The sequence below is a fragment of the Rhododendron vialii genome, chromosome 9a (assembly GCF_030253575.1).
Source record: "Rhododendron vialii isolate Sample 1 chromosome 9a, ASM3025357v1".
NCBI classification, from domain to species: domain Eukaryota; kingdom Viridiplantae; phylum Streptophyta; class Magnoliopsida; order Ericales; family Ericaceae; genus Rhododendron; species Rhododendron vialii.
In genome coordinates this window covers 21,910,539-21,934,684 of record NC_080565.1, presented here as the reverse complement: position 1 = coordinate 21,934,684, position 24,146 = coordinate 21,910,539, and the positions used below count along the sequence as shown (strand labels likewise).

The 24,146-nt window shown below is 39.8% G+C and overlaps 1 protein-coding gene and 1 pseudogene across 4 annotated transcripts; one reads left to right on the top strand and one right to left on the bottom strand.

Moving 5' to 3' along the window:
- Positions 1-1,305: 1,305 nt before the first annotated feature.
- On the bottom strand, positions 1,306-5,656 carry LOC131301696 (transcription factor bHLH111). Of its 4 annotated transcripts, none has more exons than XM_058328075.1 (7): positions 5,180-5,656; positions 3,606-4,215; positions 2,958-3,107; positions 2,780-2,851; positions 2,582-2,647; positions 1,886-1,924; positions 1,306-1,743 (listed from the first exon to the last, which is right to left on the bottom strand). In XM_058328075.1, the coding sequence occupies exons 1-7, from the start codon at positions 5,461-5,463 to the stop codon at positions 1,576-1,578; spliced, it is 1,389 nt and encodes a 462-aa protein (XP_058184058.1). In that variant the 5' UTR covers positions 5,464-5,656; the 3' UTR covers positions 1,306-1,575. The 4 variants fall into 4 exon arrangements, with proteins under 4 accessions (XP_058184058.1, XP_058184059.1, XP_058184060.1 ...); XM_058328076.1 differs by having other exon boundaries at positions 2,780-2,845; XM_058328077.1 differs by lacking the exon at positions 1,306-1,743 and having other exon boundaries at positions 2,582-2,643; positions 5,180-5,631.
- A 766-nt stretch (positions 5,657-6,422) lies between these two features.
- LOC131302207 (U6 spliceosomal RNA) lies at positions 6,423-6,493 on the top strand (annotated as a pseudogene).
- Positions 6,494-24,146: the final 17,653 nt, after the last annotated feature.

Sequence of the window (24,146 nt, the reverse complement as noted above, 5' to 3'; positions counted from 1 at the left end):
ATGGAGACACGGTTTATGAGATATCGCGTAGGAGAAACTCAGAAATTACAGACACCAACGTTAGTTGAATAGTGAATGTGGATGTGTCATTGTTAATTATTTTGTTAAATACGCATGTACTATGTGGATCTCACTGATTCTATGCCCTATTATGTGTAAGTTATGGATTAGCAGATATGAGATTGTTCTGCTGAGCTTTCGTAGCTCACGGTGTTACCTTTAGTGACCCTGACATATTATACTGGTGGCGACGCTGGTATAATGTGTCAGACTTTGTAGATGAACCGGGAGAACTCTACACCTTGGAGACTTTCAGAGCCGAGGAGCTGGCTAGGATGGAGAAGCAAGCGGTGCAATAGATTGGAACGCTAGTTTCCCCTCCTTTTAATGAATAACAGTACTCTTGCAAGAATTATGATGTAATATTGACCCAGACTCTATTTAAATTTTTAATGAAAATGTCTATTTAGCGTTCCCAAAATTCGGGGCGTTACAACAAGACTCAGACGCTATAGTCTTTAGAAAAAATCATCGGCATTGATTAAGAGGGTAATGAGGAGGATATTGTTCGTGGATTCATGGCTATGGAAGCTGAAGATGCGGAGAAGTCCAAGGTTCTTGATACTGTAGGATGATTAATTCTTAGGCGTTTTCTTTGGGTTTTTCTTGTTTTTGCTGCTTTGTTTTGGTTGTGGTTTGTCAGGTTTGGTGTTTTGTAGTTGGGTTTTGCTTTGGATCTTAGGTGTTTGCTGTCTTTTTGGGAGTGGTGTCTTTGTTGGTTTCTTGCCAACTTTGGGATGCTATTCTCTCACATTGGGTCCGTGTTGACTTATGATTGCTGGAGTTGTTGTTTCCCCTTGTGGGTTTTATTGTCTCTAGCTTGAAGCTGTCTGGATCCTGTTAATTTTTTGTAATTTGTTTCCAAAGATAAATAAATTTTTCGCATTTCAAAAAAAAAATGGGGGAGGGGAGGCGGAAGGAGAGAGAACCCCCCACGCGAAGGGGAAACCCTAAAATGCGCCTACGAGGGCAGAGAGAGGCAGTCAAGGAGAGAGAGATGGTCCTCAATTTCAACTCCCTTTAACCATGAAATTAACCAACAGTGCTAGGGGGACCCCGTAAAAAATCAGCTCAAAAGAATACCTGTAAGTGCTTAATCTAATCTTACAATTTTTCATTCAAAATTTCTATGAAAAAAAATTACGACTTCAAGATTTTTTGATGGCTATGGCTGATTTCATGCCAAACCCACTCTAGCAATTGCAGAAATGTAAATCGGGAGGCCCATGCCACTATGCCAAACAATCAGAACGAATGAATAACGATATTTCCATTATCGTGGACAGTTCATACAATTTCTTCAATTTGATGTTGGTGTAATTTACCACAATACTGGCTGGCTAGTATATAATTTATCAAAAGTTACCCAACAGCTATAGTTTGCTAGTTTAGGTCTAATGCAAATATTACTCATTGACGTAGCACGCAAACATTTTCCAATTTATATGTTTCTACTTAACCATGCATGCATCAACTTTTACATGGGCAAGATTTCTTGGAAGGAAGAAACTTGATTCATCTATACAAACACCCTCGGTATGTTGGCGTCCAGTAGTCGGATCCAGTGTTTTCACGACAAGCGTGGGGGGTACAGGAGATTGGAACTAGACAAAGACCTCGGCTCTGTAGATCGAACAGCACTAAATCCCCTCTATCCTTTCTTTCCAACCCTCCCCATGGATCCTGAATTGGACACAAAAAAGATTTTTAGATTCCTGTTGTCGAAATGCAGGAGCATGCATTGTAGTATTTTCGATTAATTCGAGAAAAATCTTTATATTTGCTGAATAAAATTATTTACATGTAAGTTCGACTGCTTAATTACCTTGCATGTGTTAATCTTCATGTAAGGGTTGCTAAGGAGCTGCATGCAAAAAACCAAATGAAAATACGATGTTTAAAATACAAAGCAATACATTAGCCAAGGAAATTATATTGATACAAAGCAATACGATGTTTAAAATACATTTTCCAAATGCACAAAAATTGCCTTCATTGTTTAGCCTCTTTTACTTGTGTTCGTAGATGCAATTCCTACAATTTAATTGAAGCTTTGATAAATATTCTGTTTTTTAAAAATCTCCCATAAAAAAGATTATGAACTCTTTCGATCCTTACTTTGACTTGGTTGGGATAGAGTTTCAACCTGCTGAAAAACCGGATTAAAACTCATAGTTTTTTTTTTTTTTTTTTTTAAATCGGCGAAGAGGAAGATTTTATCATAGTTCCTACCACCCATTTCAGTGTTTCGCAAATAACCATTCACACTTGCACAATCTTTTGTTGGAAATCGTAGGTAATATAAGCAAAAACATTGGTGTATCATTGTTTTAATTATTTGGTGGTGTTTAGACACCACTTGTTATATGGTGTGCCCCAACACTCTTATTCACTGCATATTTTTGTGGAGCCCAATACTAAGTGCATAGACTCTACAAAAATGGGTGTGGGTAACTAAAAGTGTTGGGCACCATGTGGCACTGCCCCAAGACTATTGAGTAATGACTATGCTAGCTATTACCTGCACTTGCTCCTGTAGGAACTTTATATATCCAATTGCCTCCCCCAAAACAGATGCAGTATCTGTCTGAAACAATCATGAATGATATACAAACTTAAAATAAGAATAGAAGCAGCAATGAGAACAATAAAGCTTAATTATTGAAATACTACTACAAAAAGCATTGGACAAGTGTTAGTGCTTTGTGTAATTTATCACCTTTCCAAATGGGGACACAATTTGCTGGAGGGCTGTGATTTTGTCTGTAAGCTTGACTTTTGGAACCTGCATCTATATATTTTTTGAATCAGAGGGAAAGCATATTGCTGTAATCATGCTCTTGAGTTTTTCATATATATATTCACATATATATATATATATATATTTGTATTTATACCTTTGAAGAAGAGACTGTAGAACTATCATGCTTAGGCTTCTTTAATGCTGTCTCTGAATTCTCTTCTGATCTTTTCTTCTTTCCTTCAGTGCTAAGCCCTTGTCCTCTTATGCTACTTCTTGTCACCGTTTGTGTTGTTGATATTGAAGGCTAAAAATCCACAACATGTATATATGAGCAAAACAATATTATAAGTAATATGCATGGAAGGGCGCATACTAGCTAGAATGAACAGGGCAGTGTCGCATTGAATTGAAGGAAAAAGTTTACCGAATAAACCTATGTAATTAATTTATACCAAACATTACAGTTGGTATATGATCAAGTGACGATGATATTTTTTCGAATCATAAGACAGAATGATGGATCTTAATTATCAATTCGGACATGGGAGGACTTCACATGCATCATTCAAGATAAAAATATATTTTGCGTAAAATTTTTATGAGCATGCAAATGTAAATAATTATTTACATCTGTACACACGGCCACCTCTGTGGTTGGTTCTCATACTAGGATCAATTGCTTTAAGTAGAATCCAAACCCTAGCGAAAGAAGTAACTACAAAAGTGGATGAACAAATTACACTATGTTGCAGCAGAAGTAGGGTAGAGAGTGTGTGTTTACAAGGGAAGAACTTTGGACAACCTGCTTCTTGCAATCGGGCAGAGACCTTGGACGTGATTTGGAACCATGAATACCAACCGATGGCTTGCTCAAAAAGCTACTAAAATTCATAACATCTGAGAAACTTCTTGTGCTAGTATTGCATGGCACCTCAGATGTTCCATAGTAGTACTTGTTATCTCCTACAAATGAGTTGCTAAGACCTATTTGATGTTCGTACTTCACTTTTGAATCATGTCCATAACACGAAAACGAACCCAAGTTTCTATTCAAAATCCCGCCGAACGGCGTTGGATTGCTCATTGTTTGCTTCATGTGACTGAGATCAAACTGATGATTGAGTATTCCAGCAGAGTCTGGAGGTGCAATGGACCAGTTGCTGACCAAATTTGACAACTTGGTTAGCCTTTCGCTTTCCATTACGCCATGATTAAACCCATTAAAATGCTTTTGGTCAAAGTTGTTAAATGATGGTGAGTTTGCGAATTCCCAACTGTTGTCCATTTTCTTTAAGTAGTCACTGTAGGCTGGTTCAAACATCCCAGTTGATAAACTCTTGGATGCAAATAGATTGGTTGAGTTCCCTCCAACTTCTTGAGTGTTATTCAATTCTTCCCTGCTCCCAACATCTCTGCAAGCACAATTTACACATTTCCATTGTGTTTATAAAGGTATACAATGTATATTTCACTCAATTTGTAAGATTCCAATAAAAATTTGAAGCAAACATATATAATGTGTGCTAGATATGTTTTTTTTTTTTTTTTTGATCGGCAAAAAGAATTTTACTAAATACCTTGATAGGGTACATCAAGAAAAAGAAAAGAAAAAACCTAACCCATGATATTGATACATGAACTAGGAAAAGAATGTTGGTATCATAGTTTTAAATATCAACCGAAACGCTAAGTATATGAATTTTGGACTTTATTTAATTACCATTATATTAGCAATTATGCTCTGCAAATACATAGTTGTATAACCAAAATGAAACTTATTATATATGTCCACATGATAGTTTACACATAGAGGTCCTTTTAAATAATTCAGTAACTACCACATTTGCGAAATGAAGTTTCTCATGTCTACATGATAATTACTATTGGATGGTGATACACCTTGTTATATTGTACGTACGGTTGGTTTGATTGTTTGTCATCAAATGGAGCCCTTATATATATATATATCTGAATCCGGTGTTTGAACAAGCTTACAGCCTTATGTGAATCACGACTAATTCTCGATGACCTATTCAAACATCCACTTGCAGGGATTCCAATTAGGCTTTGAGCTCTGTATGGATAGGTATCACTATCCCAGTTGAATCTTCATTTTCCTTCGAGTTAGGATTGTTGACTTTGACAACAAAACAACTCAAGAAACCCTAAACTACAGACCACACTTGCACCTACGGGTTAATTAGAAAAAAGAAACCCCTAAATTCCCTCCTTTCCTTTCCCAAAAAGATTGTTTTCCCACCGAGAACATCGACCACAAATTAAGCATCAAATTATAATTAAGAATTAAGGGACCAAAAGATGTCCAATAATGAATGATTTTCCTTCACTTTTGGATAGTGGAAGAACCAAACTTACATTAAAATATGGCTCCAAAGCTGACTATCAGAAGCAGTTTCTCCAATGAAGTCGTTGGCCGAAGAAGAATCAACAAGATGTCTCGATGAATCCACACTTAAACCAGACTGGTTAGAGATGGACATGTCCTCCTCTCCAGAAGAGTTGGAATTAGGGTTTTGATGGGGATGCCACGGATTCGTAGTACTACTCCATGAGGAGAGAGAATTCGTACGTAAATCTGGCCACCAGTTGGGAGTGGCGGAAGAGGTGGCTATTGAGCTTTCTGTGCATTCCCCAGCCATTCTAATGGTGTTGCAAATTTGAAAATGGAGTTGATCAGTTGAGGCTCTCTCTCTCTAGCTAGATATCTCCCTCTCTCTCTCCCTCTCCCTCTCCCTCTCTCTCTCTCTCTCCCTCTCTCCCTCTCCCTCTCTCTCTTTTGTCTTTTAATTTTCTTTGTTGCTTGTGGTGGGGATGGGAATTTAAAGAGGACATATCTTATATATCCGTTGGTGGTGACGTTTCATTGAAGGTTGTACCAATAATAGGGCAGACAATAAAATATGCAGCCTGAATTTTTCCACTAAGGTTTGTGGAGAATTATTATAGTCGGACGGTGGGACCAACAAGAAATATGGTTTTTAGGGTTTCCTGTTGTTGTTGGGTACTGTACCTCTCTCCAACTGATAATTCTTTACATATCCAAAGTTTTTTGTTTTTTTTGGTAAGTACATATCCAAAGTTTCTAGGCTATTTTCTGATTTGAAATGTATTGGTTTTTTTTTTTTCACAAATGAGTAACATTATATTAAATTCTATAGAACATCCTTCCTAGCAATCATATACTAAACATAAAACCCAAGAGCAAAAGGAAAAAAATTCATCCAACAAGGTACTGAATGACTGTGGTGACAAAAATATTATTATTGATAAACTCGATAACGGATTCTTTACGTTATAAAGCATTGTGGTGGCTCCATAGCATGTTATGTGGCCTCCATCTTTGCTTTTCTTTTCTCTCCTCCTTCTCTCTCCCTCAATGTATCTGTTATCAAGTTTATAAATATCAATATTTTTGCCGTTTAAAAAAAAAGTATTGAATGACAAAACAAAGTGAATACCCCCGAAAACTTCTCCACGGTGGTGGATTAATTATATTTCCATTCTCCTAATGCCATCCAAGCTTCTCTCAAAGTCTTCAGTAGAGTATCTTTAATGTTGTACCTCCCCTTATACACATTCTCATTCTAGCTAGTTAACCTTTTTCAGAGAAGATTAGCAAGGTCCCTGTGCAAGGATGACACGCACAAATCAAAAACTCATTCTAGTTAACCTATAATAAATCAATATTCATAGTATTAGAGTGGAACTCATTCCATTCCACATTTAAAAAAAAAAAACTATAACTATATCCAGGCTATCTCACAGCAAACACTACCATCTCCATTAGGGAGTTTATGATTAGGGATAGCCTGAATATCAGTCAAATTCAAGACTAAATTAGTTGTTTTGGTTTGTAACTCTCTGTTGTACTCGCACACACTTCTAATGAGGAACCTCTTTGTGTTTTAAGCTACTCCGTATGATATTCTGAAGTACCATGAAAAAAAGAAAGATAAGTATTGGATGAGTAGTGCTATGTATTGTTGAAGTGGTACTGCATTCAACCTATTACATGATGATGTTAAGTAAATGCTCACGTTCAAATGATTTGTGTTTGAATTTACTGTATTCATCCTTTTTTCAGAGACATTTTCATACAATTTTTTTTTTGGGTGTGATTTTAATCTTTTCCACTCAACGACCAAAGGAAAGAAGATGATCAATGGTACTACTAAGTCTTACCTATTTAATGTTATACAGAAAAAAAAAAAAGGGAAAAGAAGCGCACTGAAGAACTCACACTGAATGATGTGGTTAGATTTTGGACGCGTAGGTATTCTGACCACCCAGAAAAATAAATTTTACCCTACATATATATATCTGTGGCTTCTTTCCAAACATTTACTTATTTTTGAATTTTCTAATACTTTCTCAAATTCTGAGTAATTTTTTTAATTCTTTTAATTTTATCGAATTAGGAAAACATTGAGTAACGAAGAAAATAACCGTGAATTTCTCGGTTATTTTGACTTCTTTGTTTCTGAAATTTGTATCAAATTGCGTCATGTCCTTACTTTTTTACAATTACTCGACACTACGAATCCACTAACCATAAAAAATTGACCAAAGTTAAAATTGTACAACGCACAGGAACATGAGGCAAAAATAATTCAAAATGTAAGGTTAGAAAAGTTAACTAGAGCCATCCCAAACACACCCTAAATATATTGCAGGACCAAATTTCAATAAGACAAGAGAATGAAATAATTCAAACACAAATAATCGCACCAAAAGAAAACGAATATGGATTCTTATACCTAAGAGTTCATGAAAGAAAAACAGAACATGGGAATAAAATGAGGTTATATATTTTGAGTTCTATGGATTGGATGTTAGGTTTACAACTTAGATAGAGCAAAACAAGGCCTTTACAATGGTAAATAGAGCATAAAACAATTTAAACTTCACCTCAAAGAATAGTGTGATAAAAAAAAACAACTAGTGCCTTTCCATATTATGTTAAATTCAACTCCTAAAATCGATGATATTAAAAACTATGTTTACATTGTAGGAATGTTAATCAAAATTGTAACGCCCCGAATTTTGGGTACGTTAAATTGACAATTTCATTGAAAAACTAAATAGAGTCTGCCTCAATATTACATCATAACCCTTAACAAAAGTACATTTATTCAAATAAGGGTGGGAACTAGGGTTCCTATCTACTGTTCCGCCTGTTCCTCTATCCTGACCAGCACATTGGCTCCTCGGCTTCCAAGGTGTAGAGTTTACCCTGTTCGTCTATAAGATCTGACATATTATACCAGTGTCGCCACCAATATAATATATCAGGGTCACCAAAGGTAACACCGTGAGCTACAAAAGCTCAATAGAATAACCCATACCCACTAACCCTTAACTTACGAACAAATGATCGCAAATTCAATGATTTCCACATAGTTCATACATATTCGATAAAACAGGTAACAATGGCACATCCATATTCATTATCTAAACTAACGTTGGTGTCCATTATTTTTCGAGTTTCTCCTACGCGACTCCTCGTAGACCGTGTCATCATTTTTCATTTTTCATATCCATATCACATTTTCAGAATCGTTTTTAACACACCCAACCTCGGTTCTGCCGTTCCAGTCTCCCGAGTATCCTTACAATGGTTCCGCCGCACCAGGTTCTCATTGGCACACATTTGCATTGGCTCCTCTCCACGGATAACCAAGCCATACCTCACCATGGTTCCGCCGCTCCGGGTTCCCATGGGAACGCACACAACCTCACAATGGTTCCGCTGATCCGGATTCCTATTGGAACACACACAAACCTCACAATGGTTCCGCTATTCCGGATTTCCATTGGAACACACACATTTCCACAATGGGCAAGTCCGGCCACATTGTGATTTCAAAACACACCTTGTCATTAACACACCCTAGGTGTCATGTTTCTATCTTCCTTGATTTTTATGTCTCGTCACATGCATAGACTCCGCGGAAGGATTTTTCACATACGTAATCATAAATTATTCATTGTAATCTTGAAACTAAACTAGCAAGATCATCCAATTCTATATTACTAAGCATGCTCAAATCACAACTTAAAGCATAACGCCACATGTACGGACGCCTTTGGAGTGAAAATCACTTATGCTTTACAACAAGACAATTAATGCAAGCAATTCATGTATACATGCTCATAACCATCCTAAAGATCAAAATACGAATACTTCTACCAAATGATAAAGTCTTATCTTTCAAAGATTGTTCTTTCTTCCTTTGTGGAAAATTCAAAACAACATAAGTTTATTAGAGTAAAAGTCGATTATGCCAACATGTTCATACTTCCATTAGCGAAAATAAGTTATTAATTATCATGCATTTCAACATTTTAAGCAATAGATAACCTTATATACGAAGAATTTACTTATACTTCCAACATACGGTTGTACGTTATACTTGAGTTTAGTGGACAAGGAACTCTACGTATACTTAGAGATAGTGTATATGGGACTCTACCTTTCTTCTTGGCGGTAGTGGCGACTACGAAAAGTAAGTTGTCGATCGGGCGGAGTAACTTCCTACGGTTGGCTTCCAGTAGCTTCAAAAGGGAAAGGTTTCTCTCAAAACTTGATCTTGACTAAACTACTTGAACTTTTTGGATCGAAAAGGTGTTTTAGGATGAGTTTCTTGAATAACTTAGGAAGAACTTCAAGAACAAGGAAAAAACTAAGCAAGGAGAAGTAAGAACACAAGCTTTCTTAGAGAGAGAAGTTGGAAGATGAAGGTGTGAGTTGAATGGTGCATGGAGGGTGCTATTTATAGCCAAACTAACTTCTATTACCCAATGAATAAAATTTTTCCATCAAATATTGTCCAATGGTTAAAAGGGCAATTATGATGGGTATGATTTTGTCAAATCAAGCCAAGCCTTCCATGACTTGTCTTGTCTAATATTTTAGACTTAAGGCTATAAAATCAAGTATGATCTTAGGCTTTCTAGGTAAATCTAGGTAATTATAAGCTAGGTTATAAGACTTACAAGTCTAATGGCTAGTCTTCCATGTATGGTCAATCCTAGTCTAGGTTTGTAGTCAAAATCTAGGATGATCAAAGGCTAGTTTGGAAGCAAATCTAGGATGACTAAGGCTAGGATTCTATGCTTGAAATTGACTAGAAATGAGTTGTCTTGTAGTACTAGGGCTGAGTGTGAAGTTGGGTCAATAGGTAGCTTGATGGAGTGTACAAAATCACATGCACACACCCACACATCTCCCTCTCTCTCTCGGCCTCTCCTCCCTCTCTCTCTCTCTCTCTCTCTCTCTCTCTCTCTCCCTTGTATTATGTACAAACGTATATATATATACATATATATATACCTCTAGTAAAGTAAAGCCTAAAATAATTAGGCTAAAACCTAGGTGTGCATGCATGGCATGGCTAGGCTTGCTTCCTTTAGAAGCAAAAATGATGGCTATGACTTGTCTAGTCAAGTTATACACACTTTGACAAGTCAAAAGTTTATTAACCAAGGAATAATAATTTCTCTAGCATTTATTAACCAATGGTTAAAGAAATAAAGAAGGTAGGCATGGGCTTGAATGACTAGTCATGGGGTATAATGATTATCTCTAATGGCCTAATGGTTCAATTAGAGTTTAGGAGGGTTCATAAGGCTCAAAGATGGTCAAAAGGTCCATCTAGGGTTTGGGAAATGTAATTAGGTGAATTGGTAGTTCGATTCCTCCAACTAATCGGTTGAAAACTAATTTTACTTGCCATGTAGGATTTCTAGTCAAGAAATATAATTTTAGAGGACTAAAATCTAATTATGACGGATTATAGAAATTAAAAAAAATAAATTTTAAAAGAAATCCAAGTAATTAAAATAAAATTTAAATATTTAACGAAATTTTTATTTACCGAAAATCACGATCATTACAAAAATAAAGGCCAAATAGAGAAATAAATTCAGTTGTGTGCGAGTCCATGTGCATTACGAATTTTGTGCAATGTCAATTGTGTGCGAGTCGCATTTGCATTGTGAATTTTGTGCAATGTGTTTATTTACTTAATTGTATATGTGTGTCCTTAAATAAATTTCTCCATTAGTTCCCCTTTCAAAATGATGTTGGAGGAGATTGTGGTGATCATGTCGATGGTAGTGAGCGGATGTGAAAAATGAGAAAGATGAAGAGGAAAATAAAAAGTTGTAGCTCGGTTGGCTTCGTGGTCTAGCCCTGACACTAAGGGTTTCGCTCCCTTCTAAAGTTTTATGTTTCTAAATCTCTCAGGTGCTATCAACTCCTTTAAGGTCAGTTCATACGGAGCTTTGCTCCAACTTTAATCGTGCTCTCTGCAAGTGGGCAGTGGAATTGAGCCTCCAAAATAAGTTGAGGTGTACAAAAGCTGGTCCGGACACCAGAGTTAAAAAAAATTGAACAAAAAGTTTGTCTTTAAAAATGAGAATAAAAAAACAAACTTTTTTTAGACTGGTGGTTTCACGATCGGGTTCTCTCAGATCAAATCTCTATTGCTTCCTCCTTTCGACCAACCTACAAAGCGTAGCAAATAGTTAGAGGCCGGCCGAGCACTCCGATGCTTAAGTCAGCCCCAGGAGAGAGAGAGAGAGAGAGAGAGAGAGATTGTATATTAAGGGAATTCAATGTCTGATCTTACCTGCTCTCCACCAAGCCATTGCGTGCCAGGGAAAAGCTTTTTATAGCCCCAGGAAAAAGCTATAAATACAAAAGCTTTTTCCATAGTGTCAGGGCTAGACCACCAAGCCAACCGAGCTACAACTTTTTATTTTCCTCCTCATCTTTCTCATTTTTCACATCCGCTCACTACCATCGACATGATCACCACAATCTCCTCCAACATCATTTTGAAAGGGGAACTAATGGAGAAATTTATTTAAGGACACACATATACAATTAAGTAAATAAACACATTGCACAAAATTCACAATGCAAATGCGACTCGCACACAATTGACATTGCACAAAATTCGTAATGCACATGGACTCACACACAACTGAATTTATTTCTCTATTTGGCCTTTATTTTTGTAATGATCGTGATTTTCGGTAAATAAAAATTTCGTATTTATAAAAAGTTGTAGCTTTTTATAGCCCCAGGAAAAAGCTTTTGTATTTATAGCTTTTTCCATACTTGCTCTCCAAGTCATTGCGTGCCCTCATCCTGACCTCATCGCACATGCCCCTTATGGATAAGGCTCAAACCCTTCTAGAACAATCAAGAAGCCTTTCCAACTGCCTTATCCACTTACCAGTCTGGCTTATGGATCGGGCACCTACGGCCCAAACCAAAACCACCAACATTCATGGACGCTGGGCCTCTCTCTGGTCCTATAGTTAGGGCCCTCGACCGTCGGCCCAATAACATTTGGCCCATTGTAAATATTGGATTCATCCCACCACAATAGCCCCTCAACTTCTCGGTCGTATATCAGTACATCGCGAAGTCGATCTTCTGTGGAACCGAATTCGTAACTCTCAAACCCGACCGCCTAGTCCTTGGAGACTTTCCAACTTCTCATAAAAATAGATCGCCCTCTACTAAAACCGGAGCGGTCCTCAACATTCTCTGTACTGCTGTATAACGAATACCAAGAGCCACGCCCTCTCAAAGAACCGAAAGCAACACCTTATTTCTTTTCGAACTTCTCGCATTCGGTTGTAACATAACCGCTCAACTCCTAGCTTGATCTACTCTAGGCACGAGGATTTGAACCGAGAAGCTTGCCGAAACGAGGAGAAGCCCCAACGCCCGGTCTTTCCACTGACAAACTAGTAAAAAGAGGGGCAAAGCCCCGACTTCCCACCGAGAAACTTGTTAAAATGGAGGCAAAGCCAGTCTCGCCCTCGATTTTCAACATAAACAAATAAACCTTTTCAACAAAAGATCCTTGTCTACGATAATTAATACCCAAAAAAAAGAGAGTTCCCACCTGTTTAATTTACAAAATCAAAGCCCCAAGTTAAGAGATATACAACTTTGGCACACCGGCCTCAAAATAAGCTTAAGTACAAAGACGGACAAGTTATAAGTTACAAGCGATTTAGTCAAAAGAATTTCTAGAATAATTAGTTACAAAGCCATCTTTAATAAAGGGAAGTCATTACAAGATGATTAAGCAACTAAAATAAGGTTAGCTTCCAAAAAGATCTTTCACTTCCAAGCACACGATGCAAGCAAGCTAAAGTCCGGCATTTGAACCTGAATAGAAATATTATGTTGAGTTACACTAGCCCAGTAGGAAAATTTCTACGAAATCTATATGCTAATGGGATGATAAACATGAATATAGTGAATCAAGCTAAATGGCAATTTCAAGAACAACGCATTCCAACACCATTTACTAATATGAAAGCACCCTCAACCACATACCCATACACACTTCTTCCACCAAATTTTCACCCTTGCGATTCTATATTTTCACCCATTGCATTACGGTAAATTCCGCCCCTTACGGTTCCGTATTTCCACCCCTTGCGTAAAGGCAAACTCCACACATTCCAACATACACAAACATGCCACAAACACCTCATGGGTCTTAACAATCAAGACAATAATACAACTTTCACAAAGATATGCAATTCTCAAACCATAAAGTGTTTCATTCGAACCAAGTTTAGCATTCAAACACTAACATCACACGAAATCACCACATAACATGTAGAGAAAGAGAGAAATCCCTACCAAAGTGGGTTTTGAGCAAAACCCTAGGTCTACCAAGAGGAATAAGCCCAAATCTTCCAAGAACAAGCTACTCCCAAGCTTGGGTACAAGATCTAGAGAGGATATTACCAAAAAACATGATAAACAAGCAAAGATCAACAAGTGATTGAGAGGAGAGAGAGAAAAATGAGTTTGAGAGCTGAAAAGTGAAATCAAGAACACAAAACTTACCCCTTATTCACCAAATGTGAGAATCAATTGTTTTTGAGGTAGGAATCCCTTGGATCTTGAAGACTTGAGGTAGAAATCAAGAGGTTTGAGTGAGATTCGAGTGGGGTAGGTGAGAGGGGTGTTTCCAGATTTATTTCGTGGGTTTTGGGTGTGAAAAATGGTAAAGGGGGGTATTTATAGTGGGCTGAAATGCATGCTGAAATTTCAAAAAATCGACAGTGGGTACCGGTATTGGGTGATTCCTAGTACTAGTACTGGAACCCCAAAAATGCCAAACGACATAACTTCTGGACAATGGGTACCGGTATTGGGCAAAATGCAGTACCGATATTGGCTGGGCGAAAAAGTGAAATTTCACCGACGGACACTGTACCGAACCCCACTCACTACCAACACTTTCAAATATCATTACAACATCAAAAAAATAATTTTCTACACTTTAAACAATTAAAGAAAATAGAATAATTCACGGATCCCTACAATCTATCCTCCTTAAAGAAATTTCGTCTCGAAATTTATAACTCAAGCCAACTAAGATCATGCATCAAATAATCATGCTTATGCCACAATACATATAACCAAACAACATGCTAACAACCATAAACTCAACTTAGAACTCATCGTTGACGAATCACTTTTACTTGCTTGGTGGTTCTCTTTTGTGCTTCAAGAAGGCGTTGGCGAATCGCTCTCATGCTCTCGGAGGTTTCTTTGATCAAATCCGGCCCAACCAAAGTAGCCTTGCCCAACTCAGTCCAACAAACGGGTGATCGACACGGTCTTCCATACAAAGCTTCATACAACGCCATCTCGATGCTAGATTGGTAGCTATTGTTGTACGCAAATTCGACCAACTGTAGATGATCTTTCCAACTACCCCGAAAATCCATAACACAAGCTCGAAGCATATCTTCTAGAATTTGGATCGTTCGCTCGGATTGCCCATCCGTTTGAGGATGATACGCTGTGCTAAACAACAAGTTGGTGCCAAGAGCGGCCTGTAGACTCTGCCAGAAGCGCGCGGTAAATCTTGGATCTCGATCCGATACAATTGAAATAGGTATCCCATGAAGACAGATAATCTCGCGGATACATAAACGGCTAAGCATATCAATCGAATTCGTAACCTGAATCGGTAAGAAATGCGCTAACTTGGTCAATCGATCGACTATCACCCAAATGGCATCATGCCCCCTCAACGATCTCGGTAAATCGGTAATGAAATTCATAGTCACGTCTCCCCACTTCCACTCATCCACAATGGTTGTAACTCTCTTGCGGGTCGTTGATGTTCAACTTTCACTTGTTGGCACGTAAGGCATTTGGACACAAAAATGATGACGTCTCTCTTCATTTCCGGCCACCAAAACTGTCTACGCAAATCATGAAACATTTTCGTTCCCCCCGGATGGACGGCTAAAGGTGAATGGTGAAATTCTCTCAAAATTTCCTCTCGACATGAAATGGGTACGAACAATTTTCCTTGGTATCGCAAGCTTTGATCAGCATGAATCATCCACCCCTCTCGAGCATTTCCACTAAGAAACTTGTTACGAAACTCCCCCACTTCTTCATCTTGTTGTTGGACCTCTATCACTTAAGTCGACAAAGTTGATTGCATGGTTAAATTACACAAGGTGACTCCATCTCGAACCTCTTCAAAATGCAATGCATACGAGCCCAAGTCGTTCATCGGCTTCCACTCATGGATGGCTAAACTCGCAAGGTGTGTTGATTTTCTACTCAATGCGTCCGCTACCATGTTCGCCTTTCCCAGGTGATATTGCAACTCAAAATTGTAGTCTTTTAAGTGTTCCATCCAACGGTGTTGTCATTAAGTTAAGCTCCTTTTGAGAAAACAAGTACTTTCGACTCTTGTGATTGGAAAAGACTTCGATCCTTTCCCCGTAAAGATAATGACGCCAACTCTTCAAGGCAAAGACGATGGCCGCAAGTTCCAAGTCATGGGTAGGATAATTCCGCTCGTGAGTTTTCAATTGCCGTGATCCATACTCCACCATTCGTCCCAATTGCATCAAAACACACCCTAACCCCTCTTTCGAAGCATCATAATACACAGAGTAACTGACTCCCCGTTTGGGCACAGTCAAAACTAGCGCGGCCGTCAACCTTCTCTTCTATTCTTCAAAGGCCATCTCACATGCGTCGCTCCAAACAAAACGAGTCCCCTTACGAGTCAATCTAGTCATCGGAGCCGTTAAGCGAGCGAAATCAAATACAAAATGACGACAGTACCCAACCAAGCCTAAGAAACTACGAATCTCAAATACGCTCTTCGATCATTGCCAATTCATTACGAACTCTATCTTCCTTGGATTGACGGACACCCCATCCTTCGATACAACGTGACCCAAAAACTTGACTTCAGATAACCAAAAATCGCACTTACTAAGTTTGACATACAAGCGATGTTCTCTCAAGAGTTCAAGAACGATGGAAAGGTGGGTTTGATGTTCCTCCTCCCAAGGCGAATAGATAAGGATATTGTCGATGAAAACGACCACAAAATGATCAAGATAGGCATGAAAGATACGATTCATCAAGTCCATGAATGTTTCTGGTGTGTTCGTTAATCCAAAGGGCATAACCACAAATTCATAGTGACCATAACGAGTAAAGAAAGCAGTTTTAGGAATGTCCTCCCTCCGAACCCTCAATTGATGGTAATCGGACCTCAAATCGATCTTAAAGAAACAAGTTGCGCCTTGAAGTTGGTCGAACAAATCATCAATTCTAGGCATTGGGTACTTATTCTTAACAGTGACACGGTTCAACTTACGATAATCGATACATAGACGAAGCGACTCATCTTTCTTTTGAGCAAACAAAACCGGTGCTCCCCATGGTGACGTACTCAGACAGATAAACCCCAAATCCTCTAATTCTTGCAATTGAATCTTCAATTCTTTTAACTCGGCAAGCGCGAAATGATAAAGAGGTACGGAGATAGGAGCAATGCTAGGAAGCAAATCGATAGTGAATTCAATTTCTCTCTCGGGTGGTAAACAGGGTAACTCCTTCCGAAACACGTCCGGAAAGTTGCAAACGACAAGAGGTAACTCCCCACATGCAGATACGTCCCCATCTAAGGCCAAACTTGCTACCAAGGCGTACACTGATTCTTGCTCCTTGGACCCACACAAATATGGCTCTAACGGTTCCCGATGCTCCCCAAAGAACTCAAAACAAGTACCCCCGGGTGGACAAATGCGAACTCGACGCTTCAAGCAATCTATGGTAGCGTGAAACGTAGACAACCAATCCATTCCCAAAATAAGGTCGAATCCCGACATACTCAACACGATGAAGTCAAACGTAAAACGATCTCGGATGACAAACTCACAATCCCGGCAAACACGATCTAATGGGGATCTACCCCCTATGGGTGTCTCAACAAACAAAGGAGGACTGATACTTTAAATTTCCAATTCCAAAGCACAAGTAAAAGATGCAGCAATGAATGAATGTGTGTGGGCTACCACAGCCCCAGGTGGATCAAAGCAGCCCCAAAAACATGTTTTTGATTTGAAAAATTGAATTTAAGGACTCCACCCAGATTTAAGGTTCGCCACTCGAGAAACCGTTTTATTGAGAATGATTGATTCAAATTGAAAACCAGAGATTCGTTTGAGGGTTTGGAAGCCATATTACAAGGGGGGAAGAGTTTTATGGCACCTCCCTCGCCCGATTAAAATCGGTCTCTACTAAACATTTGAGGGATTTTCTGAAAATACTTTTTGTTGCATTGTCTATCTAATGAACAGTTAGCAAGTAATGACATACATGTCAAGCAAAGCTATGTATACATGTGCTGGTGTACGATGCATGTCAATGAGATAATGTGTGATACAGAATAGTTCATAAAAAAAAAATGGGAATCTGTTTCTTAAATCACTCCCGAGCGCTCGGGACTGCACTCCTGAGCGCTCAAGAGTACTGCTACCAATTCCTACTAATTTCGGTTAGGCAACATGCGACAATAATTGGAATAGCCTGAACATGAATACTTGCTTAGCAAAAAAATTTGAACAATCAAGAACTATTCCTGATCATTCAACTTTTGCTTCATTGCATTTGGAATTAAAAGAACGGACCTTGAAAACATCTAGATATTTTTTATGTTAATAACAAGGATATTTAAAATAGAATTTTCAAGGAAAATGTGGTTCTTTCCCATACCAGTTTAAAATATTTCACTTTTGAAAATGCAATGTCATTGGAAATGATTGAAAAATTTGTGTTATTCCCCATACAGTTTAAGAAAATGTCCACTGGATCCATGAAAACTTCATCTTTCTTGAACATTCCACAAAAAGAAACATGATAGACATAATCAGTACCACTCCTGAACGCTCTGAAGCACTCCTGAGCGCTCGGGAGTGCTATAGAGTATTTCCAAAAATCTTGCTTGCAACTCCTATGCTATTACTTTCATACAAAAATCATTCAGCCACACTGGATGATTCCCCTCAGAAGAATAACAGCCTACTTGATTAGAAAGATAGAAGAAATTCTACTTTTTTAGTGAAACCTTGCTTCTTGCATGGGCTTTTAACAATAGAATGAGATGTGGAAATATCAGGGACTGAAGCCGAATGTATCTCCTAGGCTTCATGAATTTTTTCAGAAAAGACTTGAAGTCATTTTGATTTTTGACAATGTTTGGGAAGGTGTTTTTTGTTGTAAAGGGAGACTTTTGCTTTTGAAAATGAGAGAGTGAGGGTAGAATTTTGTGGTATTTTTTTCCCCTCCAAATTGCAGCATTGAGGCTGCTATTAATAGGCCAAGGGAAATTGAATTTGAAATTTGAAATTTAATTATGAAAATATTAAAAGAGACATGATTTGATCTTTCTGATTAATTCAGGTCAAAACTACTGTAGCAATGACCAACATGGTGGAAAACATAGCCATGTGATGGCTGAAAAAGCTGAGAAATTCAAATAACCATGGAAAAGTTGCTGACCTGAGCGCTCGAGAGTGGATCTGAGAGCTCTGGAGCGAGGCTTCTGAGCGCTCAGAAATGAGCCAAGGTCTGGAGTTTTTAAGATAAGTCTTGAGTGCTTGGAAATGATCCTGAGTGCTTAGGACTCAATTTCGATTTGAAATTGACTTTTGAAAATTCCAAGAAGCAAAGTTCAATTGTAACCGAGGCTTGTATTAATCCAAATTCATCATGGGGGGGCCAAAAAGCCATAAAATAAGGAGTTTCAATAGGTTCAAATTGGGATGTCTACAGTTGCCCCTCTTTGGCCGGCGCTCGGTATCATGTCTAGATACGAGTGGTGTCCAAAGATTGAGATAGCCCAATTCGAGTCCCACTAAATCCTTAATCCAAAATCGAATACGAAAGATACATTGAGATTCAAAACTTTAGGACGTGCCCTCTCGGACTGCCTACCTACCCTTTTCTGCAGGGATCAGACCAGCGTAGTTCTTTGGGGCAAATGTAAACATATGCAACACAAAACTAACGCAAAGATGGCTCACACTTCAAGGTGATTAAAAACTTCAACATGTAACAGAATTAGATGCTTAAATATCACTCGACCAGAAAAATACATCGACGACCAAAAATCATTATCGACGAACTTAATTTGTAGTAAGTGCTTATCAGGAATGAGATTAATTTTGTAATTTAAAAGAAATGATGCACAATCAATCAAAAATTTGGCACAGGAACCAAAAAAAAATTAGGGTTTGGATGCCAGTCCCGAGCGCTTAGAAGTGGTTCTGCGTGCTCGGGACCATCGGTAGGGCCCAGCATCTTCGTCTTCATTTTTTAGAATAAGGGTTTCATTCTCACTTCTGAGCACTCACAAACCAGAGTACGGAACCCACGATCCTCACACGATCTATTGCTCTTACCCACTCCTCTCTTTCTTAATCAAGTTTGTTCTCTCTGAAATTGACTTACTTCCCCCGAAATCAACCTGAATCTCCTAAAAATGGATCGCATTTGAAACCTAGAGATCTCTACAGTGTTTCAGTGGGCAGTGGTTTGCCAAGAGGTTCGTCGGAGGAGGAGAATGGGCTCGAAGGAAGAAGAAGAACAAGCGGCTGGTGATGGAGAGAAAGGGACAGAATCTGGTCGCTTGGGATTTGCCAAGGATGTCGCAGTGGTCGCAGGAACAACTAGCGGCAACATAAGGGTGACCAGCAGAGATGCTACGGCATCCGGAGGTGGCACTTCGAGTAGTGGGAACATTCCTCACACCCCCACGATGGAGTAGCTGCTTAAAGCCGTGGAGAAAGGAATTTCCGACGACCAAGAAGTCGCGATGGAGAGCGAGGTTGTAATGGTGGGTCGATTTATTACCACACCCATCCTGCGGACATCTGTGGTGGAGCCGATGGGTGGAGACAGTGGGATTAGCACCTCAGAGCCGATTCCCTTTGCAGCGGGGGACTTCTTGGAGTCCGCGGATCCACGAGCTATTTTGGATGCCCTTGGAGTTGATCCGAGAGTTGCAGATGCATTGAGCGAAGTCAAATCTCTAGACGTGAGAGCCGCAGCCACACTGCTGAGGGTGATATTGAGCCAAGGCGACAACGAAGGAGTTAGGATGTCCGAGGGAGGACCCTAGTCAGAGAAGATGGTAGAGGAGCGAGTGACAGCGGTGGATGAAGCGAAGGCTTTCGTGGAGGAAACTCGTCCTACTTTTTCGCCTGAGGCTTACGCCCCGCGATTGCACTGCTTTGAGCCAGTGGGGATAACCAACTATGCCCCAGTCAATGCTGATTATCTGGGTGATTTACTTTTGAGGGATCGAGATCGCCACACCTTGTCGACATGGACCACAGTACGATTTAATTAGACTTGTTACACTTATCGCCTTATTGAGATTACTCTGAAATGTCTCCTGTGTACAACTTATGCTTAAAGTGCTAAAGAGATCATTTTGAAATGCTCTTTATTTGTAAACTATGCTTATGATTCTGAGATGATTTTGCCATTCTGCTTGTAACAGCGTACCACTGACATGTATGGCCACGGGGGCTCCGCCAAGTCTTTGGCATATTTTAAAGCATTGCCAGCACGCGCTTGAGAATTGGAAGAAGCAGCAGGGTTTAGACCTTTCTTTCAGCTGCTGACGATGGTTAGGGAAGGCCATGCGGTCTTGACGATGTTGACAAAGAGGTGGTGGGATACCATAAACACCTTCCATTTTCGATTTGGGGAGATGACAGTAACACCCCTCGACTTCGCAGCAATTACAGGGCTCAGGGTTGGAGTAGAATCGATCCCCTACGACATGGGCGTAGTAAATGACAATGTGGCTTTGAGGTGGTTTCTAGGGCGAGTCCCACTTCATAGCGGTGGGATGGCAACATACGGCCAATTCGCTAATTACTGGGATCACGAACCGGAGAGTGACCAGGAGGCAGCCCAGATGGCCCGAGCTTATTTTTTATATCTGTTTGGGGCTTTTCTATTCCCAAACAGACGGACGAGTGCACCTCAGCTACCTGGCTGCTTTAGTAGATTTGAGACAAGCGGGAAGATATGACTGGGGAGGTGCTGCACTGTGCACCTTGTACTATTGCCTTGGAGCTTCTTCGCGTGCTGTTGGCAATACCGTTGGAGGATACTGGAGGGTAGTTGAGGTACAATTTCAGTTAATTAAAATTGTGCCTTTATTGCTTATGGAATTGATTTGAATTTTGAAGTAACTGAATTTATTTGATCATTGAGATGATCAAAATAATTGAAATGATTTGAATTTTGGAATCAATGCAGCTTTGGGCTTACGAGGTATTGGGGATGTTCCCACTCGAGAACACCAGAAAAGATCCAAGTTTGTTTCCTCGCGGCCTGGCCTAGAACAAGGAATATAGAAAGACAAAAGAACGAAGAGGTGAAGTGATGACATTTGGGCGCTGGCTAGACAACTTGACGGGAGTTTCGGTATGTGAAACACCTTTCCCTTCTTGAATAATAATTAAAGCTTTCTTGATTTAATTATTAACACAAAATTTTTGAATGTAGGTTCATTGGAAATGCTGGGATGGGCTGGAGGCAGAGTGCTTGGTTAAAAGTCGGGAGGTGACGAGGAGCAGGGTGATGTTGGAGTGCCCTTTGGGCTGGCAATGGTACCTAGGGGATCGAGTGACTCGACAATCACTCGGCCTTCCAGCATTTGTGGTGTCGGGGCCACTACCTCCTAGGTTGCAGAGGACTGACGCTTACATGCACGCGGAGCTGGAACAGTTTACGATGCCAAACACGAATTTGGAAGGACTTTTGAGACGAACCATGGATTACGATGCTTATAGAGAGAGATACTTGGCAATGAGCCTAGGAGTGGAGCGAGAGCTGGAAAGGTGGGTGGCCGAAGCTAAGACTAGGAAAGCTGCTTCAAAAGCTAGGGTTGAGGCTGGAACGGAGCAAGGCCGTGGTGACCGCTCTGGGATGGGGGGTAGGGGTGCAAATTCACGAGGTCGAGGAAAAGGTGGTGCAATGGTTTCAAAGAGAGTTGATAGTGGTGGTGCTGGACTTTCAGAACCAGCAGAAAGGGGGGCCGAGGGACTTTCAGAGACAACCGGGATACCCGATTTATGCTAGGAATTCCATGCACTAAACCAGACAGGCGCACGCGTGATCGTGGATATCCCTCGGCTTCCTCGTCCAGAGATGCATTTTCCTAATCAGGTAACTCAATCTGACCATAATTCAACTTTTTAGTGAATTGAAAACATGCTCTTTTGACTTTAAGCAATGCTTTTTAAATATCGCGGGAATGGGCTGATTCAACCATTATGAGAATGCTAGGGATGCGAAAGCTTTTGCGCGACTGTGCCAGAGGGAAGACATTACAGACTCGACCTGCTCCTGAGACAGCTACCACTTCAGTTGTGGAGCCTCCACAAGAATCTCATAACCTGTATTTTATTTTGAGAATTCGACTATTATTGATGCATTTATGACATGCAGGTATAGGTGCAAATGCAAACTCGTCGTATGACCAAAGTACAGTCCCAGGCAGCCACCGGGTCCCCAATGCCTAGAGTTACACAGGCGGAAGCTCATCGGTTTAAGTTGCAGGCATGACCAGAGATCCAGAGGCAGCCTGAGCCTAAAGAGCCAGAGAAGTCAGCTGAGACAGAGGAATCGAAAGAGTCACTGGGGGCTTCTAATTCGGATACTGACTCTGCTTGCCTGATCCTCCTGATGGCGATAGCGATGATGACGATGACGACGGGAGTTCTGAGGAGGAGGATCCACCATAGAAGAAATCACAATGCGTCTGAGCTACTTTTTATTTTGCTAGTTTTTACGTGAGCCTACGCGCCGCGAGTAGTTATAGGTTCCAGGCCTACGTGCCTTGGTTTTTGCTTGGGCCTGTGTGCTCTCGTATGTAGCTTTTGAGCAAGAGTATCCTTCTTTTGATCATTGTACATGCTACTTTTGATTAATGAAAATCGTATTTTCATCTTTTAGACTCCTGCATAGCATTGAGAATGCATCGAACACCTATCATCGACTAGCCTAAAAGAACTTAAAGAACACGCGAATTTATACGGGTGCCCTTAAGATGAATGATAACCCTCATGGGCTTACAAGAAGCAGGCAGTGTGACCAAGTAGACAAAAATACACCAAACGTGGAATTTATAGCATTTAAGCAAGAAAAATGACAAATTCAGTTCTTTGAGAGGCAAAAATTATAATCGGGCCTCTTTACTCAAAGCCAACTACACCATACAGTCATTATAACCCATTACGACTCGTGGGATTTGACAAAATTACTAAAACGCCCTTAGAACGAAACTTAACATAACCCAGTGAATGAAAATTTCTAGAAATGATACGATTTTGAAACAGACTCATGAACTTTAACGGAAACCGTACACGAATACTGTTGTATCCCACTGGGATTGGCTTTGATTATTGAAGTCGTGCAATTGCCATGCTTTAGCAACTTAAACTGCTTAAAACCAATCTGTTAGAAAACAGCAGCACTTCCGAGCGCTCGGGAGTGCATTCCTGAGCGCTCAGGTTCTCACTCCTGAGCGCTCAGGTCTGCTACTGTCTGCAGATCTGAACTAACTTCCAAGGAGGTCTTTTGGCTTATTGCATCTTGTTTTTACTTGCATGCATTACATCTTAGACGTGTATTAGCTTTGGTTTCATCTGTTCCTCACAATAAAAAACCCTTGAAAACAAATCCCATGCATTCTTTATACTTTCTTTAAACTTGCATGTACGATACAAACTAGGAGTGTTGCATGTAGCTCTATAAAACCATGCTAGATCCCTCATGTGCTTTTCCAAATACTGCCTTGCCTGACTAATTACATTCCCTTGCTCATACTTCATAATTTCTCCCTTTCACCATCCGTTCTCCATGGCCATGCTCAATCAAACTTTACTTCGTCCATGGTTTGACAGCCTTGAAGGCATCGATTGGCTA